Here is a 27,779-nt window from a genome sequence, read left to right on the forward strand (position 1 = left end):
CTGCATGCAAGAAACATAGCAGTTCTGGCTTTTCCCAGGAAACTTGTCAAGAAAAAAGAGCTTCAAAGCCAGTATTTTTGTAGTACATGTTCAACATTTGCAATGAATTCATAATGCAAAAAAAAGGTGGATTAAAATCTGAATGGGATGAAATGTGTAACTTGGAAAGCTGGATGCCAGTACACTGGCCTGTTCTCTCTTTGTGAAGGTCAATCTGAGCCATCAGCTAGGGATTCCTTTTGTTTAATTGAATTTTTGATGGCTTTAATCCTCCTTCCAATGGTTTATTGAATAAGAAGCAGCATGTCAGGGACCAGAAAGGGAATGTCTAGAGAGTTCAGCAATACAAAGCCAACAGAATGGTTCCAGATGCTCTGAACAGGAGCAGGTTCCCAGCCGCTGTAACTGTCACTGCAGCCCAAATACTCTGTCCCCAGGTCCCAGTGAAAATCAGGGTGGTGTGACACACTAGACGCAGCTGAGCTGGACTTGCTGTGGTTCTGGATTTACAAGCTTTGTTCTCCTTTTTAACACTTTGAATTATAAAATAAGAAATGTGCATTTGCAGAATGTTATCTGTGGGCCTTGCCAGAGAGATGTCATCTGATTATGCATGTGGGTAGCATTTAACATAATCTACCCTGACACATTCATAAGATAGAATAAAAATAATATTTTATTACCGTGCAGTCACAGCCTCCTACCAAACTCCAAAGTCTTAATTAGGGATTTGTCTCCAGGTCTCTCTTGTCTGATGACCATATATATGTATAAATTAGATAATTAATATGGCCCTTACTGCATGATAGTACACAGCAATTTAAAGCCCCAGGCAATAAGCTTAACAGAAACATTTCCCTTTTGTATTGCAAGGAATTCAGCTAAATGTGTTTAGCTAGAAGTTCCTCTTACCATATTGATTTTACTTTTCAATTTCTTAATAGTTTCTGTGATGGAATGCTATTGTCTTCACTTTTCATAAAATCTGATAGATGAAGAAATACTATGTTGTTTATGATATTTCACATAAATGATATTTTATATCTTATTTCAAATTCTAATCAATATTTGTACTGTAATTTGTTCTGTGGGGTATGGATTAATATACATATAAAATGCATACATCCTACAGTGGGAAATCCTACCCTATGCTTCATTTATATTTCAAATCTATTATCTCTGTTTTTCTTAGCAAAAAGCTTCTTGCAATTTTGAACTGAATCTTTCAAGTTTCTTATCCATTTCTACCACTGTAGGAATTATGTCTAATATTTAAACAAGTTTTTAGTGAGTAAGACTAACACTGTCTGAGCAGTAATATCTTAGTTTCTTAGTAGTGTAAAGCCATAAAGATCTTTATGTTTCCAGAATTTTCCCTTGATTGCTCTTTAAATATAAATTGTTGTATTTGCCTTTTTTCAAGTAATTATTAAAGATAAAACAATGCACGAAAGTAAGTTTTTGTAATAGTAGAACAAAAGTTGTAATATCAAAAGTTGCACAACTGATAAAAGAAATGGACCAATGTAAACATAGAATACATTAATATCAATGGATAGGAGCAGAAAAAAAGGATTAAAATAAAATCGATCTAGGTAAACAAGATAGTCAGCCTTCAGCCAGAGCAGAATTAGGTGACTTTCAAAGAAGTTCTTGTCGCTTCTAGATCATTGTTGTAGACTATTGTTCTGATGGCCTGAACAACGGTTTTCAGATAGCAAATAAAAAAATGATGTGGTATGGCATCATCATACAACTGGCTGCAATTACGAGTTCAAAGAAACGTACTAACATCGGGACAGTGCTGGACAACATCTGTAAGTACAGCGTCTCGGTAATAATGTAGGCACTTCAGCGCCGGACGCCGGATTTGGGGTTAACCACAATGGCAAATAGAGCTGCGAGTTCCCAGGCGTGAACAGGAACAGACTAGCAGAGCTGTGCTCGTCGGCTCATGTACTCATGTGCAACGCGAGTCTCCTGTGCCAAGAGATTCACAAAATAACCTGAAAGTGCAACCGGGAACTAGATGGGTCATCGATGTGCGAAATGATTTTAAATTAATTTTCCAGTACAGGGCTCCTGGAAAGTTTGGGCCGTAGCTTTGGAACGTCTCCGTGTTTCCTGGGGCAGGGAATGGCCAAGTGGCAGCAGTGTCTACCCAGATACATAGCATACAGCAGACAGAGGTCTGCAGGCCATGAACTGAAATCCGTCGCTCCTTGACGTGATCATATTCAGAGCAGGTGATGCCACAAACCGCCATTAATTGTATGTAACAAGATCCAACACCACATTTACAGACAGAGGGAACAGAATATTAAGGAAATTCATATCAAAAAGTCAACATGGTTTCAAACTCAGCTGAAGAACTGAGGTCACCACTAACACATTTGTAGTATCTGCTTAGAGATATAATAGTAAGATTTCATCAGCTGGGAAAGTTTGCCTAGTGTTGGTTTTGTTCTAATCAAAAAGCCTGTTAAAAAAAAAAAAAAAAAAAAGAAAAACAGGAAATTCCTGAGCAAGAGAAAAAACACAGAGAGAAATGCAACGGATTAATGCCACAAGGCAGTGTAGGCATGAATATAGAGGTGCAGAGGAGCTGTTGAGTGTTTGTGATGATGAAGCTACTGAAAAAATCATAAACTTTTCAGAGAAATATAGGATGAATATAAATATAAATTTAACTGAAAATGAATGTCAAAAAGTGCAAATTAAATATTTCAAAATTTTTGAAACAACATTTTGACTAATTCAGATACTTGAATTAGGAAATTTTTTTGAGTTTTCAAGTTTTTCATAGGATGGGATAGGCCATTATTTTAATGTCAAAAACTTAGTACAAATGGAGAATAATTTCTAAGACCACCTAACAGTTACCTTCTATGCAAATTCCTGATTTTCTAATATTTTTTGAGGTACATGGAGAAAAAGTAAATGGTAGAGGAACAATACTGTTTCTAGAGCTGTAGCTGCCTCTGTATGTGACGCTTCAATTTTATGTTTCTGCTGCTATCTCCAGAAGACATTTTGGACAGCTACCGTTTCTTACTGGATGTTTGCATCAAGCTATTGTTTGGGGCTCTGAATTATGCTATAACATAAATAATTCATATCAAGCTACTTTGGATGTTGCTGTTTCCTCCGAAATGGAAGAGAGTTCCTTCTTCTGTTAAGAGTTTACTTTTTTTTCCACTGTTCTACTTATTTTTATCAGATTTTCTGGTATAAACCTGATTTACCTGTGATATTTCTTCCTCTCCTGGGAAATTCACATCTGTCTCTAGCATCTGTCTCTAAAGTCATTTAAAAACAGTGGGGGGGGCATTAATTTTATGGATATACTTGTATCAGTCTACTTCTGTCAATAAATCATTTGTTACATTCAAGAAGAACCTGAAACCTCTAACTATCAATATTTTTCAGGCGCAGAACTAATGCACAGCAACTAAAAATAAACTCATGGAACAAAAATGAAAAATACAGAGGAGTCAGTGCTGAGAGTTAACAGAGGCATCTTCAGAACAGTATTACCAAAAAAGGACCAAAGAATCAGCAAAGCAAAAAGTTTGTTTCAGTAAAATTTATAGGAGTAATCAGTTCATATACAGCTTTCAATCTTAGAACATAGATAAGCTTACAGCACGTGACTCTCAATTTAAATCACTTCTGTGGGAATATTATGAGTAAGGAGGGGGAAGGGAGGACAAATCTACATGGAGATACATACTCCGAAAAGCACATGTTCTATTTTTTTGGTCAGCTCATCTAGGACGTCTGTTTTAAGAATAAGATTACTAGTTTTGGAATAATTGCAAGTATTAGTTAAAGCCAGCTTAGTTTTCCATTTTGATTTGGTGTGATTTCAGGCTCTTTCACCCATAAACTTGGAGAAAACAATACTAATAACTAAAAAAGGACAAAAATAAGCCAGATAAAGCTTTAAAAAATTAGAATTGTTTTCTGTAATCCTCTGCTTCAGATGCTGTATGCTAGGGCTCAGTCTTTGGATTTCTTTAATCATCTGAATTGGCCTGTTCTTCCTCCTGATTTATCCAGTGCCAGAGAAGGATTAAATCAGCGTAATGGACACTTGTTAAGGGTCTACATCAGTCTAATCAGCTTGACAGTGTTCTAGTTTATTCTCTCTTGTAAAATGTGGTATCATAAAGATGCTGCACTGTATATAGCACCACTTAGTGGCAGAAAGTCTGCTTCAAATACTCTTTTCTGAAATCCAATCTGAGGAATTTTGTTCCAAGTCTGAAAAAACAAACCAAAACAATATATCCCTTTTTACTCCTCTCTGACTTTTCTCATTCAGAGCCTTACATTTCAAAATGCTGCTGTGAGTCTCTCCAGCACAGTAGCACTTTGGCTCCGAGCAAAACAATCGCAGCACGTTGAGTCCCAGCCACTTTCTTCTTTTACCCTGTATGTTACCGATTTGATTGTGTCCGTAAAGGTGGACAGTGCCTTCTAACTATGTTAGAAGTGATGGAAACATCTGGCCTTAACTTGAATGTCTTGCATAAATAAAGAGGTGATATCCTAACTGTTACTATACTCAGTTACAAATGCAAGGAACAGAACAGAAAATAGAAAGCGGCACAAAGCAGGCTGAGTATATATCCCTGTATTCAGTAACCAGAACATACCACAAAAATAGGGACAGTTTTTTTCTGTGCAGGACATTGATGTCAGGGATGTTTATTATATGATCCTTGAAAGAATTTGCTTACTGTATTGAATGTTAACAATGCTAGCATGAAATTTGGGGGGATAAAGGAACTAGTCAGAATTTAGAGATAAAGGAACCTGTAGTGATTTCAATGCCTGGAACATTAAAACATATAGAAGAACATTTTCTCAACACAACTGACTGAACCTTACCGAGGGATATGGTACTGTTGTACTACAAACCTTGCTGTATGAATGATTAGGAGACTTGAAGTGAAATTTGCTGTTTATTTCCCAAACACATACTGGCATGCTGCATACAGGCAGCAGCAGCCTATGGACTTCAGACTTGAGTGTAATGACATGCTGGTTTATGCCATCACACTAATTTTATTTGCTGAGTGTTTCTTTACAGTACTTAAAGAAATGGCTCTTTTCAACACAGATTTTCACATGATGGATGTAACTGAATTGGAAGACAGCAATGGTAGAGATAGTAAACTCCATTCTTATTGTAAAGCTTATCACAAGCTTGTGCAGTTTCTTTCACAAGTGCTATCAGCTGTTGTATTTCTGATCATGTGCTGTGCATCAGTTAATCCAATACAGTGCTGCGAAACAATTTTTTCAATCAGTTATGGGTCCAAAACGCATATGCAATTGCACATCAGAGTTGTGTATACAATTACTGAGATTCCATGCGTGCATTGAGTAATTTCTCACATAAATGCACTTAATTAGTCATCTGTGCATGAGTTTTCCTATTTGCATACATACTTACGGCAATTTTACATGCAAATTAAGCACTTTATATATACATATATATGTAAAAGTTTGACTCTTATCATGTTTACTAAACAGAAGCTTATGTTAGATCTGAATAAAATAATTGAGGTGTTTGACAGTGTACAATACAAAGTGATGGCTTGCATATGGATTATTGTAGTGTCAGCATCGTGACGAGGTTTTCACAACAGGGTTATTAGGTTTATCTCGATAAAAGACTTAAGAATCTATTGTGTAAATGACCAATTCTGTTGAAATATTCAGATGGCTAAAATACAGGTTCTCAGATATAGCCCTTGACTTGCACCAGATATAATCCATATTTGTTGTCAAAATAAAAATATTCCATCTAAATAGTACCTCTTCCTAGGTACAATAAAATCTGTTATGTGATCTTGTCATCTTTCTATTGATGGATTAGCACAATCAGGATCACTGAAGTATGTCACTTAGAATAAGCACTATTAAACGACAAGTCTTGGTTATATCTCTCATAGTATCTCATCCACTTTCTATCAGAGTTACTTTTTAGCTGGGGCTTACCCAATTTTGGATGTGCCAATATTTTTAGTGCCTATCCATGTGCCATAGACACAGTTACAGTCTGACTTGAGAGAATTTATGCAGTTGGGAACACATTATGTAATGTGAGACTGCAGGATATATTGGCCAGTATTAATAGGATGACTGCAGATAACCTAGTTAGATGAATGCATGAACTTGAGAAATTCATCTTTAGAGTAAGATATTTCTAGACACTGGCAAAAGGCAGCAATTAGTCTGTATACAGAACTCTTGGAGCTCATGCAAGAACCCCACCAACATCCCAAAATAATATATATTGATTGAACAGTACAGTTAGATGATAACTATAAATGTTAGCTATCAAACTTTTAACCTCTGTGACTCCACTCTTGCTCTTCTCTCCCCTTTATTTATGTGTGTGTTGAGCTTTTATTATTTTGTGCTCCCTGTCTGTCCATATTATTCAGTTGACCATGCATATAGAATTCCTAAATAGTTCTTTTTCTTTTATCTCTAGGCTTTATTTAACTTAGGTATGTTATATTATTAGTAGTACTCCTCCACATCATATTATTATCCTCATTTATAGCTAAACCTGTGATTCAGATGTTCAAATAAATTTCATACATATCCGTGACTTGATTGAAGTTAGGCAGAGACAAACTCTACATTTCTCACTACCTTTTATAATTGGAAATATGCTGAGTCTCTTTGATTGTATGATATTTTGTCATAAAGTAATCTCTTACAGGAGTACATCTCTTCCTCTCTCTCCTCTCTTCCCAAATTTTCTTTTCTTTTCAGTTCTACTATTCAAATCTATAGCCTGTCAAAGCTGTCTCCAGTAAAGTGCTTTGTCTTCCCAGTGGCTTTTGACCAAAAATGCTGACAGCTTCAGAAAATGACTTCATATTAAAAAGGTAACTCCAGCTTTCTCTGAGGAGGTCTGCCTGAGCATTTAGCATGCACATGCACAAGATTTATTTGATATATTCAGGAGAGAAAAATATTTGGGAGGTATTTAAGCGAGCTGGGTGCCATGAAAGGCAGAGAGAGCGCAGAGTATAACTCCTTTTTATGCTTTACCAATCTGCTCAAAAGAAAACCTCATTCTTTTTCTGATAAAAAAGAAAAGCTTATATTGTCAGTAACATAAGAAAGCCTGATCTGGACTTCATGCTTTTGCTAGATAATAGTGTGTTTCTTTATCAGTATTGGTGCTTGTACCACTGTAACTTATCTTGAAATCTGGGCTGGAATAACTTATACCAATGTGAACATTTCAATGTACATAGAACGATGTTTACCAAAAGAAGAGAGAGGGAAAGGACATAGTGAAGTGACGGTCTGGAGAACTGCTGCTATAATCAATAAAAACAGCAAAAGCTGTAAATCTGAAAAATCTTCTTTCCTATTCAGCTGTCCCTATGATAAATTATGAACATAAAGCTTAATTATTTTCAATGTCATTTGGTGTTTTTCAGTGGTGCAATGTGCAAAAATTACAAATCTGCAGGGCTTGATTGGCTAAATCCTTCCCTTTTTGATATCTCTTATTGAATCTGTAGGTGTGAATATAACAGTGATACAGTAGACAGCTAGGGAAGGACTTTTCTGACAGAAGTGTCTCCTCCTGAGCTACAGAGAAGCGTGCAGGGAGAGGGTGGGAAGAAAAATCTCCTGTTTTGTATTATTTTGCTAAGGTTTTCTCACTCCTTGGATTGCTGTTGGAATGTAAAGGCTACTGTGAATGCAACTATTTTAGATGATGACTACTTTAGATAATTCTTTGTTCCTGAGGTGATGGCACAATCATGTTTAAACACATGCTGTACACTGTGCACCTTAAAATCAGTAAGTTTCTGGAGGCATTTGGGGGAATTGGGAAACTGTGTCCTTCCTCTCACTTGTAAAATGGCACAATGGAAATTAGTCTTTTTTTTTTTTTTTTTTTTTTTTTTTGAATAAATCTGGTGGGGTTTCACCGCTACCCTGACTGAGAGGCACTGCACCACAGAGCGGCCTGGAGGGCTGACTGTGATTTTTGCTATCAGGGGTCTGTGAAAGCCATATGCTTTCTTCAGTGACTTTCTGTCTCTAAGGCACACAGGTTGGTCTGTGGAATGGAGAGGTCACTTTTCTGAAGGTGTTACAAGAGGCATATTAACAAAAATAGGCATTCACTCTATCTTCTGAGAATGAACCAAATTCTAGTTTTTTTTTTTTTTTTTTTTTTCTATGACTGCTTTAAACTTCTGTCCACTATAATGACACAAATCTTTTAAACTGTTCATCTACTTTTGGCTTATCTCTTAGATTTTGCAAGAATACAATAAATGAATCGAAATGGGAAAAAAATAGAACTTCTACTGTTTTGCACAGGGCATAATTTTATTTTATAGCATTTTAGTAAGAACTACATTAGTTTAAGGCATGCTACCTCATCTAAGGTGAACAAGAAATGAGACTTTAAAATTGATTTTAATATAACCATTGCTGGCATGCTGCCATCAGTGCCTTCATAGTTCAGCGAGGAGCCCTCAGTGCGCCTCATAATTGGAGGTCAGACTACACTAGAGTTGGCCTCCCTTGGTCAGTGTAATTAATTGAGGAGGGAGGTTTTGCATAGGGCCTCTGAAGTTGTACTTTCCTCATTGCCATTCACATTATCAGCTCCAGAAGAGAATCGATAGGAGCCACAATGTACTGATGAGTAGATAGTGTAGAAGAGAGAAAGTTCAAATTCCTTGGCATTGCAGCATGTCTGAAAGGACTGAAAATGTCACTTTAAAAGATCTGTTTAACCAGAAGGATAGTTGTAACTCTCTCACCATCCCAGCACACATGTAGCACATACTGGGTAATGCAGAATCAGCTTAGATTAATACATATTCCATTTGTCTTCTGTGCTGCTTTTTCCTGTGGATTCTTTCTTCAAATCACTTCTTCCCTCTGTGAGTCATCATTTTGCCTTTAGATTTTTTTACTGGAGACAGATCACAAGGAATGAAGAATTTTGGGGTATGCCTCATCATAAGTGTAGTTCTACTAGTTTGCTGTTGCTTTAAAAAAATGCATAATGTACTAGTTTGTCATTTACTGTTAGTTATTTTCCCTTTGTGGTTGTGTTCTTCCTAGTTGGGAGCTGCTTTGTTTCCTGTGTTGGCTTCTGTCTAGATCTTGCAGGTATTTATTTCTTTTCCTGATCATTAATTTCTCCACAGCTTTGTCTTAACTGTACCATTCATATAATCTGGTCCCATCTGCCTTATACATCCTAAAAAGATCCCAGATATGGAGTGAATCTGAAAGCATTTCTCATTCACTTGGTTTTGAACTGCTGATATAAATGCACAATCTGCCGTGATCTTACAATTCAGAAGTATCGTTATTTCTCAGGTTCTGTAAATACGCCTTTCTTTGTTGTTATTTTTGACACAAATTAGCAATAATTACCTTCTATCACCAGTCAGTTACCTGTCTCCTGTTTAAGAAGCAAGAATCATTGGCTCATATAGGTATGGTCTGCACAGAGTGCTAATTTCATTTCTCCTTGTGTGTCAGGTTGTTTTATATATACACTGTCTTTACCCCAGCATCTAGGCCATAACTGTTTACTTGAGTTCAATGAAACATTTATTTACCAGAGAATTAAGCAGGTTAAGCCAGTGGGAATATTTCCCAAATAAGGAATTCAGAGCTCAGTCCTAAGCTAGGAAGGCAAAAGTCTCTAGAGACTTTGTTTTCTCACCTCCTGTCCATTTAATTTGTTATTCCCATGCTTTCACATATCTGATGGCTGCTTGACAATTTTATTGTGTGTTGTGCTGTCCCTCAGTGATCACACCTCCCTCTTTCTCATTTTCTACCCATGGTAACACAGCTCACATCTGATACTCATCTCCTCCACTAACGGTTCTATTGTCCCCTTGATAAGAATGTGTAACTCCCATTGCTGTCAATAGGAATTACACATGTGCATCAAGGAGAGAAAAATCCCTTGTGTACTTCGTTCTCCTCATTATCTTGGCACAGTCAGTTCTGTAGATGTCTCATCTACGAGCATCTTATTCTCTTGAGTGTTGTGTAGCATTGCAAGTTGGCTCTTAGGATCAGCAGTTTTGCTCTTGAGGTGTTTAGCAAGTTGAATTAATGTGCATGTGTACTCTCTCTTAAATGTCTTCATCCAGCCAAATCCCTATCTTGCAGTGTTCATATGTTAGATGGTAGAGCTTCCTACTTACTTTTTAAGCAAGAATATTAATTCATAACCAGTCTTGACAGACTCGAAGCGAGAGCCTGTAAGATGTAGAATCGCTAAAGCTAAACCCTCCCAAATAACACAAGTTCAGCCCTAGCTCAGACTATTGTATGTTACAGTTCAGTAGCTACAAAATGTAAATGGCATACTTTAATTTTCCTTAAAGATGCAAAGGAGCACATTTTATGAACACTTTACACTTATATTAATTGCCTCTAAACAAGGAAATGGTTGAAATAGTAGCTAATCTGTTAGTAAAGCTTTAATTCTATCCAAAACTTACTCAGACTCAAGGGTTGAACAAAAATGGTAGAGTGAAAACAGCCACGCATGCAAGCCAGGGATTTCCATCATTGGTACATTAGATTTGTATTCTCTTTCTCCGATTATCTGATCCTTCTGGAAACAGCTCCGCTTAGGAAGGTACCTGGTGTGTCACAAATGTAAGTAGCATTAGGATCATAATTGGAAAATACACTCAGGAAGAATAACTCATTCGATTTACAGTCTTGTTCCTCAAGTACAGAACTACTTACTAGGGCTCAGAAAACAGGGATGGCAAACTAGTTTGGGGCGAAAAAATCAATTTGCCATCAGATTAGAAATAACTGCATGTTGAGGAATTCTAATTTTTTTCACTACTGCTCTGCCTTTTCTTCACAATCTGTTGTGGTGTCAGACTTATTTTGACAATACTTGTAGAACTTGTCATATTAACAAAGTTATCAAAGGGAGCGAGCACATGCACAGCAACAGCTGTAGCCTGGCCAGGGTCAAAATAACTGGCCATAGGTGTTCAAAGGGAAATATTCACACTGCAGTTGCACAAATCCAAAATATCTCTAGAAGTCTCCAGAGTACTGCTAGTTTTATTTACATAGCAACAACAGCAGCTGCCCTGAGACCTAGAACAACAGTCTCCTCCAAACTTTGGAATTTAGGATAAAAATAAAATGCACAAATTTAGGCTATATATATATATATAAAGATTTATTTTTGCTATCATAGCACCTGGTTGTTTCTGCTTTTGTAAAAGTTTTTCATAGAAAGGGTATACACTCAATTTAATACAATGATGGGATTTATTTGATATTATATAACATACTCAAAAATACTTGTTCAAAAAACAAAATAAACCGTATAATCCACTAAGACTGTAAATTGGTGGAGTGGGAACAATCTTTTCATTATGCATGTCTACCGAGCTTAGTACAATGAGGTCTCAGTTCTTCACCAGCATCTCTAGGTGTTAACACAATGCTATTAAATCTACTCAATAGCAGAAGATGCAGTCGGTGGATTTACGTGTGTCTCGTTCCTTAGAAAACGTGTGAATCTAATAGAATAGTTTAATGGACGGATTTTTCAGCTGCAGTGTCTGATTTTGCACGTACATCAGATAGTATGCATCTACTTATGCAAATCCATGTTGGATTTATATGCACAAAATATACACGCCTGAGAACGTTTATTGGTGGAGCCAAGCTGCTTTCGGAAAGGAAAAAAGATCATATTTGGATGCCAGGTTCAAGCTGGATGAAAATAACAGGAGCCATACTTAGCGCTTGAAATCGCTGCTTTCCATTTTCAGAGCGCTGGGCAAACGTAAACCGACCTGCATTTCGTTTCCTGGGCTCGTTTTGACCCACCTTTATTTCTACACCAGGAAACTTCTAGTTCAGTGGAGTTAGCTCTATTCTCCGCTGATGGAGGCGGCCCGACGTGCCCCCGTTCCCGCAGGGAAAGACGGGCCGGGCTCCGCCTGCGCCCCCGAGGAGCCGGTGCAGGGACTCGGCATTTCTCTGCCTGATCCCAGAAAAGCCTTTTGCCCGGGTTATTCAGTTCTCGGGAAGGCAGGTGCTTCTCCAGGCCCGCTGCCTCCCCAAAACAGGCCTCTGGCCGGGCGAGGGAGGGAGCCGGGATTTCCTCTGGCTCTGCGCGGTTCTCCCCCCCCCCCCCCCCCCGGAATCAGTTTTTCCTCTCTTGACAGACTGCTCTCCCCTCTGGTGAGTTCCTCCTCTCCGGGGGCGCACCCTTCTCCCCGGGATACACTGCCCCTGCCTCTCCGGCCGCGCCTGCGGCCGCGCCGCCGCGCTCCCTTCCCGCCCCGCGCTGGACGCGCCCGCTTTCCCCTCAGGCGCGCGGGGGGGGGCGCGGCGGCGCGGCCGGCCGTTGGCGGGGCGGCGCCTGGCGCTGCGGGGCGGCGCGCGCGCCCGCGCGCGGGGCGGGGCGGGGCGGGGCCGGGCCGGGCCGGGCCGGGCCGGGGGGCGGCGCCTGGCGGCGGCGGCGGCGCGCGGCGGGCGCTTCACCTGCAGCCCAGAGCGGGCGCCGAGCGGCGGCGGGAGCGGGGCGCGAGCACCCCCCTGGCCGCCGGCACTGCGCAGCCCGGCCCGAGCGGGGCCGGCGGCGGCGGTGAGGGGCGCCGCGGCCATGAGGGCCGGCTCGCGGGTGCTGCTGGTGCTGCTCCTTCCCGTGTGGGGCTCGGCGGTAAGTGGGGCGCCCCGGCGAGGGCAGAGGAGGGCAGGAGGGAGGCGCCCCCCCCTCCCCCCGCCCCAGCACCGCGCCGCTTCCCGGTTTTTTCCGCCCCCCTTCGCTCACCTGCAGCCGAGACTCGCCCTCCGCGCTGCCCGGCGCCGCGGGAACTTCGGGGGCGGCGGGGCCCCGCGCAGCCCCCGCGCCGCCGCCGCTGCCCTCCCGCCTCCAACTTTTATTTTTCCCGGCGCCCGAGCAGCGCGCGATGCGCTAATGACCTGCAAAGTTTTCTTCTTTTTTAATATACATAATTTTTATTCTATTTTTTTTTAAAGCGGAACGGGGGCGCGGGGCGAGCGGGGCGGCTGCCGCCTTCGGCGCAGGACGGGCCGCGGGGGCGAGGGGCGGCCGCGCTCCCCGGCGGCGCCCGCGGAACCTGCGCGAATGCCCCGAGCCCCGCGGGGGGCCGGGCCGGGCCGGGGGCAGCGCCGTGCGCGCCCGTCCCGCGAGCATTTCCGACCCGGAGCCTGTTACCGCCAGTCAGACCCTTCCAAACGTCCCCTGGCTGCAGCATCCTGCCGGAGACGGTCCGAGTCCGTGGAGCCGCCGCGCTCTCCGGCCTCCCGTGCGGAGCTGGCGTGTGTTCCCCAAGCGTGATTATCTTTCTTCTTTTTCTTTTTCTCTCTTTTTTTTTTTTTTCTCTTTTCTTTTGGCGGAGTAAACTGGCTCGCTTTTCGCTTGTGGAGCTCGTCCAGGGGGACGCTTCGCCTCCCTTCCCCGTCTCAGCGCTGTGGCGGTCCACGAGCGTTTCGGGGCGCGCGGGGGAGCCGTGCTCCGTTCCCGCGGGAAGCCGGCGTGCGCCCGGAGTTGCACTTTCTCAGGGAAGCGACTCTGCCGGTGCCTTGGCCGGGACCGGCGGTGCCCGAGGCGCAGCCGGCATCGCTGAGCGATGCTCTGGCTGGCCCTGCCGACGGACCCAGAGCACGAGAAATCCCTTGCCGCTAGCGCTCGTGAGGCGTAAATCCCTGTCTCACGGGCTTCCGCCAGCCCAGCCGGGCCGGGCTCCGGGACCCTCCTCGCGCGGGTGGCGCGCCCCGTCCCGAGGAGCCTGGACCGCCGCGGCCGGGCTGACGGGCCCCGTGGCGGGGCTGCTTCCCGGCGGCGCAGCCCCGGCTTGCAGCATGCAAGCGGTTCGGTGGATGCTTCCCCCTGGTTCCCGGCGCGTTGTGCACGGGGCCGTGCTGTTACGAGGCGTCGTTGCGTTTTTGTGAGGGATCTCTCCCTCCCTCCCTCCCCGCTGCTGGGGCGCGCACAAGCCTGATGTGTGTGGGGGGTGTCTCATGCAGTGGCAACAGGATCGTGGAGGGGGGGCGGAAGAGGGCTTTAGCGAGCTGTGAGCTTTCAAGGCTGCTGCGAGCCGGGTTGTTTCTCTTTTCTCCAGTCCTGGGGCTGGCCCGGTTTGTCAGTAGCAAAACTCCCAGAGATTTGGATGTTGCAACATCAGGCCTTTCCGTGCCTCCAGTGTGAGCACTGTTCGCGTTGATGAATTGCCGCTCTTTGTTTCCCCCCCTCCTCTGACAGTGCCCAGTATTCCAGCCTTTCTACAAACAATGCTCTCTTTTGTAGTCAGGCAACTATTTTCTGGACCGTTTTGATTTTGCAGCTACAGTATGGATCCACTCCAACAGATTGCCGCTTTTGCATAAGCGGTTTCTGCTTGCACACTGCTTTACTGTTCAGGTTTGCCTATGCCTAAACACCTGCTCATTGAGAGCAAAACATTGTACCAGATAACAAAAGTCATGACATTTCCCTTGTTTTGATTTTGCAGGCGTACAATGGGGATCTTACAGTTAGACCCACATGCAAGCCTGGCTTTTCAGAAAAAGACTACACAGCATTTGTCTCCCAGAACATCATGGAAGGGCAGAAGTTACTCAAAGGTAAGTAAATGAAGCAAAATACTTAATAGGTGCTGCAATAAAACAGTTATATTCAGCCTTGGGGAGGTGAAAGGAGACTTAAAGTTGCTGATTTTGATGGTGAAATTGTCTGCAGAATTATGTTTGTAGGAGGATGAAACATTAAGTGATTTACCTGAGCATAATTTTGAATGCAGATGACTCATTCGAAGTCCGCATGCTGTCTGCTTCAGGTGGATTGTTTCCCTATAGTATGCAAGGTCATCACTTCACTTTTAAGTCTCCCACTCCCACCCTGTCTGAAGGAACTCTGCATCTGATATTTTAGAAAGTATTTTTATGTATGAAAATCCAAGGATCCTTAAATTATCCCTGTTTTGAAATGCATGATAAAACAGACGTTGTTGTTGGAAATGTGGTAAACAAGCCTACAGACATTCTGTTCACAAATGTGGCATTCATTTTCATTACTGCCCCACTGACAACATGAAAACACAGGCAAAAAGAAACTACCAATTAGCTTTATAGTAATTGCAGGATTATAACCACTTGTGATAGTAAATTCAAAGACATCTTCATAATCCAAATGACAATAGCTTATCCTGGGTATTGATCTGTCTTCTTTTCAAGTTAAAGTTTATATTTGCATGATATAGGAAATTTTTGTTTTACTTGGGCAACCTTTTTAAAGACCAAAGAAAGATAGTTATCTCCCCTGCCCCCCTTAAAATCACCAGTTACTGCTGGATATTACAGCAGTTCTAAAGACAATAACGCTGTGGAGGTTGAGGAGCACATCAAGGTTCAGTACTTTACTCAAGGGATTATAAGCCCTTTGCTGCTTTCTCCTGAATACATTGACATGTGTGTCCCTCTGTACAAAAGCTGGGAATTTGGTCTTCCTCCAGAGCAAACACCTGCTCTATTACTTGGATTCTCTAGAAAGAGAGGGAACATTTTCTGTGTTCTCTTTCTGGCTTCAGCAGAACCCGAGACTGGTCATTTTCTCTGTATGTGAGTTGGCAAACAGTTTTATTTCAGAGCCTGGTTGTCTTAGTTTTGCTCTTCAGGAATTCTCTTGGCTGTGCTTGGCATCAATTAGTAGATGTTTGGAAATTTATTTTTAATTTGAAAGATAATCGAATGGGGATTTGACCTAGGCAGACTCAAGAATATAGCAACACAAAAAGTAACAGAGACCCAGTACTAATTGTTTACATACTTAAAAGGGTTTTCCCTAACTTAAGATACTATGAGGATTTCCAGATGGGTCTCTGTGCTGAGTATGTAGTTTTATGCTTTTTTAGCTTTGGAAATTAGTTTGATAAATAGTGTTTTCTAAATACACTAGAAAATGGTGTCATTAATATACTTGTTTGGCAGAGTATTTTTTGCAGTTTGGTGCGTGATAAATTGTGTTACATGTTATGTAGGTGGACAATAGGGATGGAGCAGAAGGTCTGTTCAGAGGAGTTAGCTGGTAATGACTTTGAAGACAGCATAGTGGCTGTCAGTTCAGTTGCAACTGATCATCTTTAAATAAATATGAAATTAGATTTAGATAAGCTGTCAGATTGAATTGAATGAAAATATATATTTAATCAACACTGTAATTTTATGCTTTAGGGTCCAGTTGTAGTTTTATATTAGTCACGGCAAAACTCCCACTGCTTTAGAGCTGAATTGGCCCTCAAAATATTATGTATGCACCTACCATTTGTAAAATTCGTGTCCCAATAACATTGTCACCAGTTCCGTGATTTGTAAAGCATTTTGTCAACTGCAGGAGAAAGGAGGAAAAGAAGTGCAAAAGCTGTGTTTGATAATATGAAAAGTATCATCTTTACACCTTTGCAATCTACACTTAAATACGTGCTGCTGTTTATTATAAAGAAACAAATTATCTCATTAATTTGTACAATAATGAGGGGAAGATCTGCATAAAATTTTTCCTCATGCTTGTGTTTATATATAACTTTTCCTCATGCTTCTTTATATATACTCTAGCATGTACAATTGGTAGTTTTCCAGTTTAGATTTAATTTTACTTCCTAACACTTGATATGTCTGAAGCAGAAAATGTTTATCTCTTTCTTCCATCTGGGTGAAGTATTGTACAATAGTTCAGACCAAAAATGGGTTTGGATTGCTTACATCAACATGTTTGATAGATTGACATATGTACTATTTCACACCATCTTACCACGCAAAGCTTTGCTGCCAGCTACCACCATCTTATTCATCTGCATTCAGCATTTCATTTTTAGGCCAAATGGGAGTGTTTCCCTGAAAAAAGTGGGTAGGGTTTCACCTGTCAGTGTTTTCGTGAATTTGGGAGAAAAAAGGTAGTTTAAATTGCTCCCTGGGGATTCCGGTGGGGAAACACAGTCTTTATGCTGCGTAAGTCTTACTTCCTCTCTAGGAAGGAGATTTGGGGAGTCCTGGGACAGCTTGTACTCCCTAAGGATTTGTTCATTAGAACTTAGGTAGTATATAGACTTCAGCATAGAGGAGAACTTCAGCCAGCACTGGGAAGTTTAGAGAGTGCACGTGTCAGGGATACAATTTGTGCCAATAAAAGCCGTACTTCCATTTTAAGCTGTCTAATATCCAGCCTTTAAATACGTACATTGTTGTGCATCAAAATGAAAATGCTTATAATACTCTAGGTTTGAATCAAGTTAAGCAGATAATGACTGCTTGTAATTGACTTATTTCAATGGAAATAGCTTAGCCTTAATTTGACAACAAGAGCTTTCACAGAGTCATTGTTTTATTATAACTGTGCCATAAGCTATTAACTACTACTTTGTGGTTCATCTTATTTGCCTGAGTCAGCTCTCTAACATCCTCCAAACATACAGATTCTAGCAGGAGCTATTTGTTACACAGTAATTAACTTGTTTATGATAAATGGATGGGAAAAATGTCATGGCATTTTGTTTTACATATAAATGAAAAGCATTTGCATTATAAAAATTTCACGTTAATTAGACTTAAAATAGGTTTTCCCCTGTAGGGCCACAGATACCACATTCTATATCACTGACAACTTTGTAGCTTGATGGTGGGGTGTTAGATGAGTTGACTTGTGGAGCCAGTATCTTCCTTAGAAATGCCATCCATGCATCTCTTAAATTATTTGGGAAAAATTATTTTATTATTATTTTTCACTTTGTTTGTGGTATAATAAACTTAGTCTTGATTGCTGATCCATGGTGACGTTTAAAATAATGTTTAAATAACATAGAAGAACTACGTTATTCCTTCAGCATAAGGAGATGTCTCAGGGCTGCAGTATGGCAGAGGACAATTACAGTGTGGGCAACTACAGTGTATCTCCTAGTTAATTATTAATGTCAATTTAAAACATTGGGGACATTGGTACTGAGGAAGGGGCATCAGTGACATGTAGTACTGCACTGAAGACAGTGTTCTGGACTGACTTGAGGGATTTGATCCTTGGTTTAATGCTCGGCTGCGATGGAGTGGTGATGAGGTAGCCTCCTTGGGAAAGAAGGAAACAGTGACTAAGATGCTGAAAATAGTATGCAATACAGTGTAAAAGGAGCTATACTCATATTGTGTTGATACCTTTTTTTTTTTCTGTTTTTGTAAGGGAGTTTGAAGATTATAATTAGAAAAAATGATACTTTTAAAAATTAGAAATTCAGTTTTATTGGCATGTTGTCAGATTCTGGGAACTGGCAGTGGGTGGAATGCCATCATGGTATCATTTGTCCAGTTTAGTATCTTCACAGTTATCCCAGGTCACTTCTCAGAAACACAGCTAAACAACACAACTAATACACGTCTCACAGCTTTCCCTGCAGTCAAGAGACAAAGTAAGCAGTTGAGACTTGCAGCCTGATTTTTTTGTTTTATTTTGTATCTCTTAAGCTGCAGTGACTCAAGGTTTCTGTTGCCATTTTAAACTGTGCCTATACTGATGTAGCAGAATAACCTAGCTTGTGCAGGCAGCTACATTTGGATACAAGTGTGTGGAAGCATCATATATTTTCATATAGGAGGATAAATAAATTCTGCCAGCGTGTATTGCTTTAAACAAGTATATGAAACCAAATGTAGCCAAACTTTATGCAATCTTCATGCAAGTATATGAGAATATAAATTGCTTCCACTCTGGAGTTTTTTTTAGTATAAATTTTGATTAAAAGCAAGTTAAACACATACAAACTTTATTGAGATTTCATATGAAATCAGTATGGAGGCAACTCTCATAAGTTTTTACTGGTGAAGTAAGTTCTTAATGGCAAAAATGTTTTTTCCCCTCACTGAAGCTTCAAAATCTCTATCCTATTCAGTCCTCATACCTCCAAGAGTAAAATCTAGGAAGGATGAAAATATTCTTTAGAAAACATAGAGCAGATAAACAAAATCCATCCTAACTCTTCATGTTTGTTATGTTTAATTAAAACAAAAAAGGAGGGGGAAAACCAGAACAAACCTGTGCAAGTTATGCTTGAGACTGCTTACTGGTAATTCATTTAATATTAACTGTAGGGATATATGCTATACCTTCTTTTGGAGGTAACGTGGTGTATTCTCGTGGTTAAGATAATATAGGAAATAGAATGTGGACTGCGGAGTACTTCAGTGAAATATTGTAGCAATGCTACTTAAAAATAACCTTACAGCATACATCAAGTTTGGCCCCTGCCGAGAGAATGAGACAAATAAATCTTTCATGAGGAATGCTAATAATTTTGCAAATGCCTGAAGGAAAGAGCATACCTCTGGGGTAACAAATAGTAACATAGCATGTGCCTGAAGATTTGACAGGTGTGTGACAGTAAGCATACATTTGCAGTATTATGGCCCATATAGGTAAAATGGCTAGTGGGGACATTCTGCCCTCTTACATCTATGCTTTCCTGCTTTTTCTGAGGCCTAGAATCCAGAAAAGATGTATTTACCTGACTGCTGTTAATTTTAATTATGCTTCTAAATGTTTCTGCTGTTTGAGGTCTGCCTTTGAAGCTCAGTTAGGAAGCTGCTCCGTCCCAAAGGCGTTATGCCGTGCCTGTAGTGCCACTAAGCATCTTGTGCGTCGCTGTTTTAAAGTCTACCAGCTGATGTGGAAGGGCACCAGTGGTGCCTCACTCCGAGTGCCCCTTGCTGTGTCACACTGGGTGTTTTTAGGAAGCAGAGTACTTGGGAGTGTTGCAGTTTGTTCTGGTGTTGGATAGGGTTTTCAAACACCTTGTGGGCTACTTGTTGCTTTTTGCAGTGTGGAGGTTTTGCTGCAGCTTGCTGAAATATCCAGTGCCTTCTCTGAATTACTTTGAGCTTTAAAAAACAAGGAGGCTTTTCCATTCATGATTCTGTTATTCTGGTCTGTGATTCTCCATGAAAAGCAGGTATTGAAGTTATTGTACATGTAATTAGCTTTACAGTTCTATAATAAAATCTGAAAGTAGGCAAAAGTCCATAGGGAATCTTGAATTCTTTCCCTAACGTTTCTTAGAAGGAGGAAGAAGAGGCAGGCAGAAATTGGCTTTCTAGGTGTCTGGCAGCTGGCTAATTCCTCCTCCTCCTGCAATCGTTCTTTAGTCTCTTTAGGTAGGCTTGTCCTCTCCTCGTTTGGCTCCAGTGAAGCTGTCTCTTGGAAAACACTTTTCCCATTCTATGGGGCAACTTCTTAACAAAGCAGTCTCTCTTGATGGGCATTTTGCAAATCAGAATTGTTATTTCAGCTGGGAATTTGAGGGGAGATCCGAGAAAGAGCTGCTACAGATTGGGGAACTGCTGGTGCATGTTCATTTTAAACACAACTCTTCAGATCAAACTTATAATGCAAAAGTGTGACGTTTGAGATGATGTTTTTATCTGAACATCATCTGCCATAAAATGCCAGTTAATAAGACCAGAGTCGTCAGTAACACTCTATAAAGTTAATCCCATTATGCTGTTTAAAAACTGTAAGTGTTGCTTTCCAAATCAGAGCTTTGAGCCAAATTGCCCAAACACAAGTAAAATTTATTTTTTTCCACATTCTTGTGAGGTAACTGATTCTTATCTTAATAAATATGCTTCTTGAACAACGGATTTGGATCTTTTTTTTCTGCCTAGTAATTTGTCTATTAAAGAGTCATACTACTTCAAACTAGGCTTTTTGAACAGCTAGATATTAAGGAAGAAAATGAAACAATTTCTAATAAAGAAATTTTCCTTGTAGCACCAAATATTTTTTTTTGGCCTAGGCTGATAGGAAATAAGCTGTATCTGGCGCAGTATAATTTTGTTCTTTAAAATACCCATTATTTTAAACTCTGAACTACTAATGCTAGATCTTTTAAGGCTGGAAGATGTTAATTTTAGAGCCATTTCTGTGTTGAGAAATTGGCTGTTGCTGACAGAGCTTATGAGCTGTGGTCTCACTGAGCAGATGCTGAAAGCATTCTGGAAGTTTTAGTCTTTGCATCTGGTATATGAAAATTACTTTTTCTGATGGTGAGATAGATTTCTTGCTTAATTTTCGTAGACTTAATGTTAATCCTCACTGTCAATTTTATTACTTTTTTCTTTTGCGTGTGTGTGCTCTTGTGTAAGCTTCCTTCTGCATTACTTTACTCTGAATTGAGCAGAACAATGTTTTTCTAGAGGTAGTTTTATTTCAATGCAGAATAAAGATTGTAAAATACTTAGTTCTACAGTAGTATGGGCCATATGCATAGCTCTGCCTAGGCAAGCTGAATATTTTTCTAATATAGACAGTGCTTAAGTCTTATTCAGAAGGTAAGAAGAGATTAAAAGTACTGAGGATAGGATTTCATTGGAAATCCTCTACTTCTCCATGTTACTCAATTTCATTCTGTTGCACAAAAAAATATATTAAGAAGGGTGTTTGTGTGCCATTTGCACTTACTGTTACGTTTGGAGTTAGTGTCATTCCTGTAAAAACCTTCTTATTTTTACCCAAATGATAATAGTAAGAACTGAGACTGGAAAGCAGCATTTGAAAAATCAAGGCCAGTATTTGCCTTTGGAAGCTCTAATTTCAAAGAGTTTGATGAGAAATTTAAGATGAATATTTACCTGTGGCTGGAAGCTGATTTCTCCATAAGCCTGGTCCTCAAGGAAGGAATAGGAATTTATACTGGCTTGATAGGCTCAATCTGTATCCATTTTTTGTATATGTAAACTGTTTCTGCAGTAGCTGAAGATTTTTGAGAACATAGTTTCAACATTACCTGTTCCTTTCCATGCTTAAATGGCCCACCAGTGTTGCCTCCTTAAGGATAGGTCAGAATTGTCATTAGCTAGCCTTGCCATCAGAGGGTTTTCTGACTGTTCAGCATACTGTGATCTTTTCTTCTTGATAGGTTGTTTTGATATTTACTTATTAGTATCTCTGAAAGGAGAGTCTGAGAGCGTTAGGACTGTTCAGTCTCTGGAAGAGGAGGCTTAGGAGTGGATTGTGCCAATGGGTATAAATACCCGCTGGGAGCATGTGAGGGAGGTAGAACCAGACTCCTCTTAGGGGTATCCAGTGAAAGGACAAGAGGCAATGGGCACGAAAGGAAAAACAAGAAACTCCATTTAAATATAAGAAAAAGCTATTCTTGCTGTGTAGGTGGTCAAACACTGGCACATGTATCCCAGGGAGGTTGCAGAGTTTCCATGCTTGGAGATTTTTGAAGCCAACCAGATATAGCCCTGGACAACCTGCCGTAGCAGACCCTGCTGCTTGAGCAGAGGAGATGGACTAAGACTGTCTTCAGAGGTGCGTGCTGGCCTCAGCCGTTCGGTGGGTCTGAAACACTTTGCGGGTGAATATATGAGAAAGTGGAGTAATGAACTGAGTTTTTCTGCAAATACAGATATCATTAAATAAAACCATTATAGCAGACTGCAAAAATGATTCTAATAGGGAAACTGTATTTCTTTAGCTTCTTGGAAGCATAACTTCTAAAGGGAGAATAATTGAAACACCAGGGACCAACATTCTGCCATTTGCTTCTGTTAATGTCCAGACCTAACTTTGGCACACTTTGTCTCCTGATGTAAGGAAATATTACGCTAAAATTCCAAATGCACTTGATTTCCTCTTTAGTTTTGCTAGAATAAAAGGAGAGCATATGAGGTTTTCGTTTTCTCAAAATATTTGTCATTAGTACTGGCTGCTTCACTTCTTTCAGCAGAATCTTTCCTGAGTGAGTTCTCCTGTGCACGTGTGCACGCGCTCTCTCTCTCTCTCTCTCTCTCTCTCTGTGTGTGTGTGTGTATAAAAAGGTTGGGTTGACCAAGATCTTTTTTTTTTTTTTTTTTTTTTGCCATGGGCTTTATTATTTTTCTTGCTTATATTCATTGTCCCTAATTTATTTATTTTAAATTGCACTTGCACAGAGGGAGAGAAGTGGCAAATGTTCTGGCATATGGGCTGCACAGTCATTGGAAATGGAAACTTTTAGATGTTCTTGCTGCCCTATGCCTTGTGACCCCAGGCTCCTTATTTTCCTTTTGCCAGCCTGTTTCCATTCTTAGCCTCTGCTCCCTTCTGATAGAAAATTTTAATTATTTTTGCTTTGCTGTTGCTACTTCCCCGCCACTGTTCCTTACCACTTGCCAGCATTTGGTAAATAGAGAGCCAGTGGCAGTAATTCAGTACTCCGCTAGCTATGCTGTGCAATAGCTGCTGCTCAGAGGGTCACATATACTATAGCCTATTAACATTATGATGATAATGGCAGCCACTATGTGGAATGTGCAGGGGGATGTTGAAAGCTCCTCCAAGGTCTCTGAAGATATGTATGGGCCACCCATGAAGCAGAAAAAAAAGTCCTTTCTGCTTTAAAACTAACCAATCTGTATGTTTCACTGATACCCAGAAGCACTGCAATCATTAACGCTATTACTATGCCTATTATAAATCACAATTTTGCAGCAGTTTATAGATTAGTCATAAAAATTACTTCTAGCCTAAAATTTTGTTATACTGAGTTTGTCTAGTGATTCCAATCCTTATTAAACAAAATTGTCTTTTAAAATAATTGTGAACATTGCAATTATCCAAGATAAATAGCCAGGATTATAAAACTTGTTCCATGTGAAGCTGTGTGTGAGCTCCCTGTGTCAGTTCATGGTCTAGGCAGTCTACAGGAGAAGATTGTACAAGGCAAGTTAGTGAGATAAATACTTGTTGCTTTTTCTCCTATGTGGTAAAATGTGTTGGGATTCTTGGTATATAAAGTAAAAGCATTAAAAAAGAATTTGTGAAGGTGTTAGAAAATAAACAAATGATGGCACTTCAGTGCAAATTGTAACTAATTTAAAGCATAAAATTTAACAAGCTATTTGTTTTTGATATACTCAGAGCAGTCATTAATAGGTAATTCCATATAAATCAATCCTGAGTGGTTGCTAAGCCTCCTACAGATGCTGCTGGCCGTAGAACTTCTTAAAGAAGTCCTTCTGACTGTTTGCGATATTAGCTGAACCTGTTTATGGTAATTACCATCTGTTCATCGGTGACATTTTGATGAGCTCGGAAAAGCAGGGCTGGAGGAACTCAAGAGGTTGTCTAATGTATGCCCCTCTCAAGGCGTAAGCAGCTCCTTTGCAATACTTCCCCTTGCGTGTTCTTGAAGGTCCAGCTTTGGGGACCAAACCCTTCCAGCCACCATATTATGTTGCTTCACTTTTTTTCCTTCATATTTGAGCCCTCTTGATTCAATTTAAACGTGTTGCTATTTGGCCTAGTCATCATAGACACCATAAGCAGTTGTTTTTTTTTTAATTTTGTTTTCCATCACACTTGAAAAATGTTTCTTCTCAGCTTCCTTAGTCCACCCTACTTCATTAGTTCCCTTTCATGTGTTATGCCTGGACTCTCATCTCTGAGCTCTTATCTTTGCTACCAGCTTGATGCACCAGCTTTTTCTTTCTTTCTTCCCCCCCCCCTTTTTTTTTTGATGCCCCAATACTCCTCCGATTGACTTACCTAATGTGGTGTTTGCATTTCCCCCCAGCGGTATGACATTGTTGACTCATGTTCAGCTTGTGATCCAGTATGGCCTCCCACATAGTTTTTGAAGAACTGCTACCTACCCCGTCATTTTCTATGTGTACAGTTGATTAATCCTGCTGAATTAAGTTACCTTGCTCTTCTTCCATTGAATTACATCTTTTCTTTTTTTTATAAGCCTGATCTCTAACTAGTTCAGGATTGTTTTGAATTCTAATCTTGACCTCTGACAGAGTTGCAGTTGCATCTTGCTTTCCTATTTGCAGATGTAACAAACATATGCTGTAGTCCTCCATGAGCAGTTAATAAAAGCATTGAACAAAACCAGTTCAGAACAGACTGCTGCCAAACCCACGTGATCCATCCTTCTGTTCTGACCGTGAACTATCTAAAAACCATTTTGAGTATGGTTATTGCATGCCACTATGTTACTATTAGTTATTTCAATGTGAGCTATTTAAATCTCAAAGTTGTTCTGTGGGAACACAAATTCAAATGTTTTAACCTCCGTTTGTCCGTGCTGTCCTTGGTGTTTATAGAAGTTGCAAGAAATGAGCTCTTTGAATTTTCACTTTCTAGAAACGTGAATAGTGTGACAATCCTAGATTGTTTAACTCGTATGAATTCCACCTAGGCTTTTAAAGTGTGTGTTGCACTTGGAAGAGAGAATTGTGCCCTAAGGACCAGGGATGGGATGGTGTGCACGTATGTGTGTGAACGTGAACAAGCAATGTCTGTGCTGTACCCTGTCAGAGGAAAACTGTGCCCCTTTTTAAGGGCAAGAGCCTGTCCTGTGCTGCTCTTCTGCCCTGTCTGCTGTTGCATCAGTGCTCAATTATACCTCAATTCTGTCCAGTTGAACACATGAGCACACTTAACTTACAGTTGTGGGTGATGGTGGTGGTTGTCGGCAGTGGTGGGCATGGCCTTCTCCAAATCTGCAGGGCAGAGAACAGTGTTCAGAGCTGTTACTAATCCCAGCATGAGCTGAAAGAGCAGGATTGAATCAAGGTTGAGGTAGCAAATAGCTGGGAGTGCTGTACCTGGAATACAGGCTTCTTGGTGCACACTGGGTTTTTATACAACTGATGAGAAGGTGACAGGTGGGGAGTTTTGGCTTTTGCTGTGTCCCACTTTCCATCTTCTAATGTTTAATTTTGTAATATGTTGAGAGCAAGGTGTTTGCTGCATATAGAAGCAGGTTGTGCAATAGCTGACGAGTTCTAGCATAACTGTATCATTCATAAACTTATTAGAAGATCCAGCCCATGTTTAAATATTTTACTGTTTAGTTCCTTTGTTTAACTTCTGCCTGTCATGTCTGTGGTTTTCTTAGTAGCTTAAAAAGCGAGACGTGTGCTGCTCTGTGTGTTAGAGGGAAAGACTCCCTCTGCTGATAAGATCTGCCTCAGAAGCATCTCACTTCAGGGGGGAAGAAGTGAGTAGGGCTAGTGGATCTACAGATGGAAAATTATTTATAGAATGTTTTTCCTCCTCAGTAAAAGTGCTTCCCTGGGGAATCAGGAAAAAGTCATCATTTCAGGTCCAGTATGCTTTGCTACTTGTCTTTCAGGAGGTTAATTATTGCTGGCTGGTTGCTTAGCTCCCTTGAAAACGGAAGGTTTACACAACTACACGTGAAAGGCAACTGTTATGCTCGTCTCCAGAAGGCTTTTTTTCTTGATTATTTGGGGTGAATTATTCTTTTGTTTGTTTTCCTTTCTATGAGTTTCTGAACATTTTTCAATTGACTTCATGTCCCTTTTCAGCTTTTGATCTTCTGTAGAGGATAAAGAAATGTGGATAAATGGCACACAAATAAAGGCTTTTGTGTGATTTCCCCCTCTCCACCTGGTACTGGTGGAGAGGAGAAGGATGTGCAGTTGCTGGGACTGTACAGTACTATATGGAGAAGCTGTAGGTCATGAATGAATTTGTTATGAAAACTTCTCTGAGGACGGCAACTACTGAAAATGTTTGGATAGCACCCAAGGATTTCCTGATGCTATATTCAAACTGCAAGAGGAAACCATAGTAGAGAGAGGTTTAGTAATTTCTAGATGCTTGTTCACATAACTGAATAGTAGGATTTTGCATTTGATTATCTTTCTTCCTCAAAATAAACTGTGCAAAGATACTGGAAGAGATTTTTTCTTTTTTCTTTCTGTCCTGAAGTTTGAGACAGAAGAGAAATGGGAAGTTAAGAGAACAGTTGCTGTCCCTGATAACAAGCAAGGTATTTTAATCCTAAAGGATGGATTTGATATTCCTGCCTGGAGGCCCGAGTAGAAGGGCTCTATTTAAGGAATTCGGAAGGAATGTCAGTGCCAGATTCAGTCACCAGTTTCAGCTTACCTCTTTTGTGGCACCTGCTCTTTTTTTTTTTTTTTTTTTTTTTTTTTTTTTTACTGGAAAACAGTTGTATGCTCATCAAATCTCCTCTGAATAGACTATACCAATTCCTTAGATGGATTTGCAGCTTGTTCTTACTCATCTTTCTTTTTTTCCTAGTGTAATGTGAGTGTTGTGGCACCCTTTCTGCAGGTTCATTTGCAGAATGCAAACCAGGGATATCTTGGAGTAGAACTTTGTTTGCTGAATGCGAGAATATTGAAAAATACATTTTCTAATGTTTTGGGATGCGCTATGCCTGATTGTAAATGAAAATGAATGTGTGCTTAAGTAGGCAGCAGTGTGCATCTAGAAATGTTTGTGTGTGTGTGTGTGTGTGTGTGTTGGACATGAGTAGAGGTTTAATCCCAAGCTGATTACTGGAGACTAATTGCATAAGTCTTTGCAGCAGTTTTTGAGAGTAGAGAATTAACTATGGTGTTCTGGTAAATCTCAGTGTAGATGAAGGATTTTACTTCACTGAAGTTGAATTTTTCCTAATACTTTCAATACAACAGTTTTATTTTTCCTTTTCTGCTCCAGATCTGAAGCATAATGTTGGTTGTATCTGGTTGAATAGTACCTATTCTCCCTCCCAGAACCGAGCAACAGTGGTCACAGCTGGTTTAATCTTTATAATAGTGTAACAAGTTTCATTGCCTTGGAAGATACGATGGTGGAGCAAAGTTCTGTTAATACCAGAGTAGTGTCCTTTTGCAATGCAACTATAAGACGAAGAATTTAATGTCTG

General features: G+C 40.4%; 1 protein-coding gene across 2 annotated transcripts in view; it reads left to right on the plus strand.

Moving 5' to 3' along the window:
• Nucleotides 1-12,607: 12,607 nt before the first annotated feature.
• Nucleotides 12,608-27,779, plus strand: part of CDH4 (cadherin 4) — a 452,425-nt gene continuing 437,253 nt past the window's right edge. For both annotated transcript variants that reach the window (XM_062588916.1, XM_062588917.1), the window contains exons 1-2: nucleotides 12,608-12,742; nucleotides 14,559-14,670. In XM_062588916.1, the coding sequence (XP_062444900.1) occupies nucleotides 12,686-12,742; nucleotides 14,559-14,670 (169 nt within the window). In that variant the 5' untranslated portion in view covers nucleotides 12,608-12,685. The remainder of the gene's footprint in view (nucleotides 12,743-14,558; nucleotides 14,671-27,779) is intronic.

This window comes from Rhea pennata, chromosome 16 (assembly GCF_028389875.1).
Source record: "Rhea pennata isolate bPtePen1 chromosome 16, bPtePen1.pri, whole genome shotgun sequence".
Lineage (NCBI taxonomy): Eukaryota > Metazoa > Chordata > Aves > Rheiformes > Rheidae > Rhea > Rhea pennata.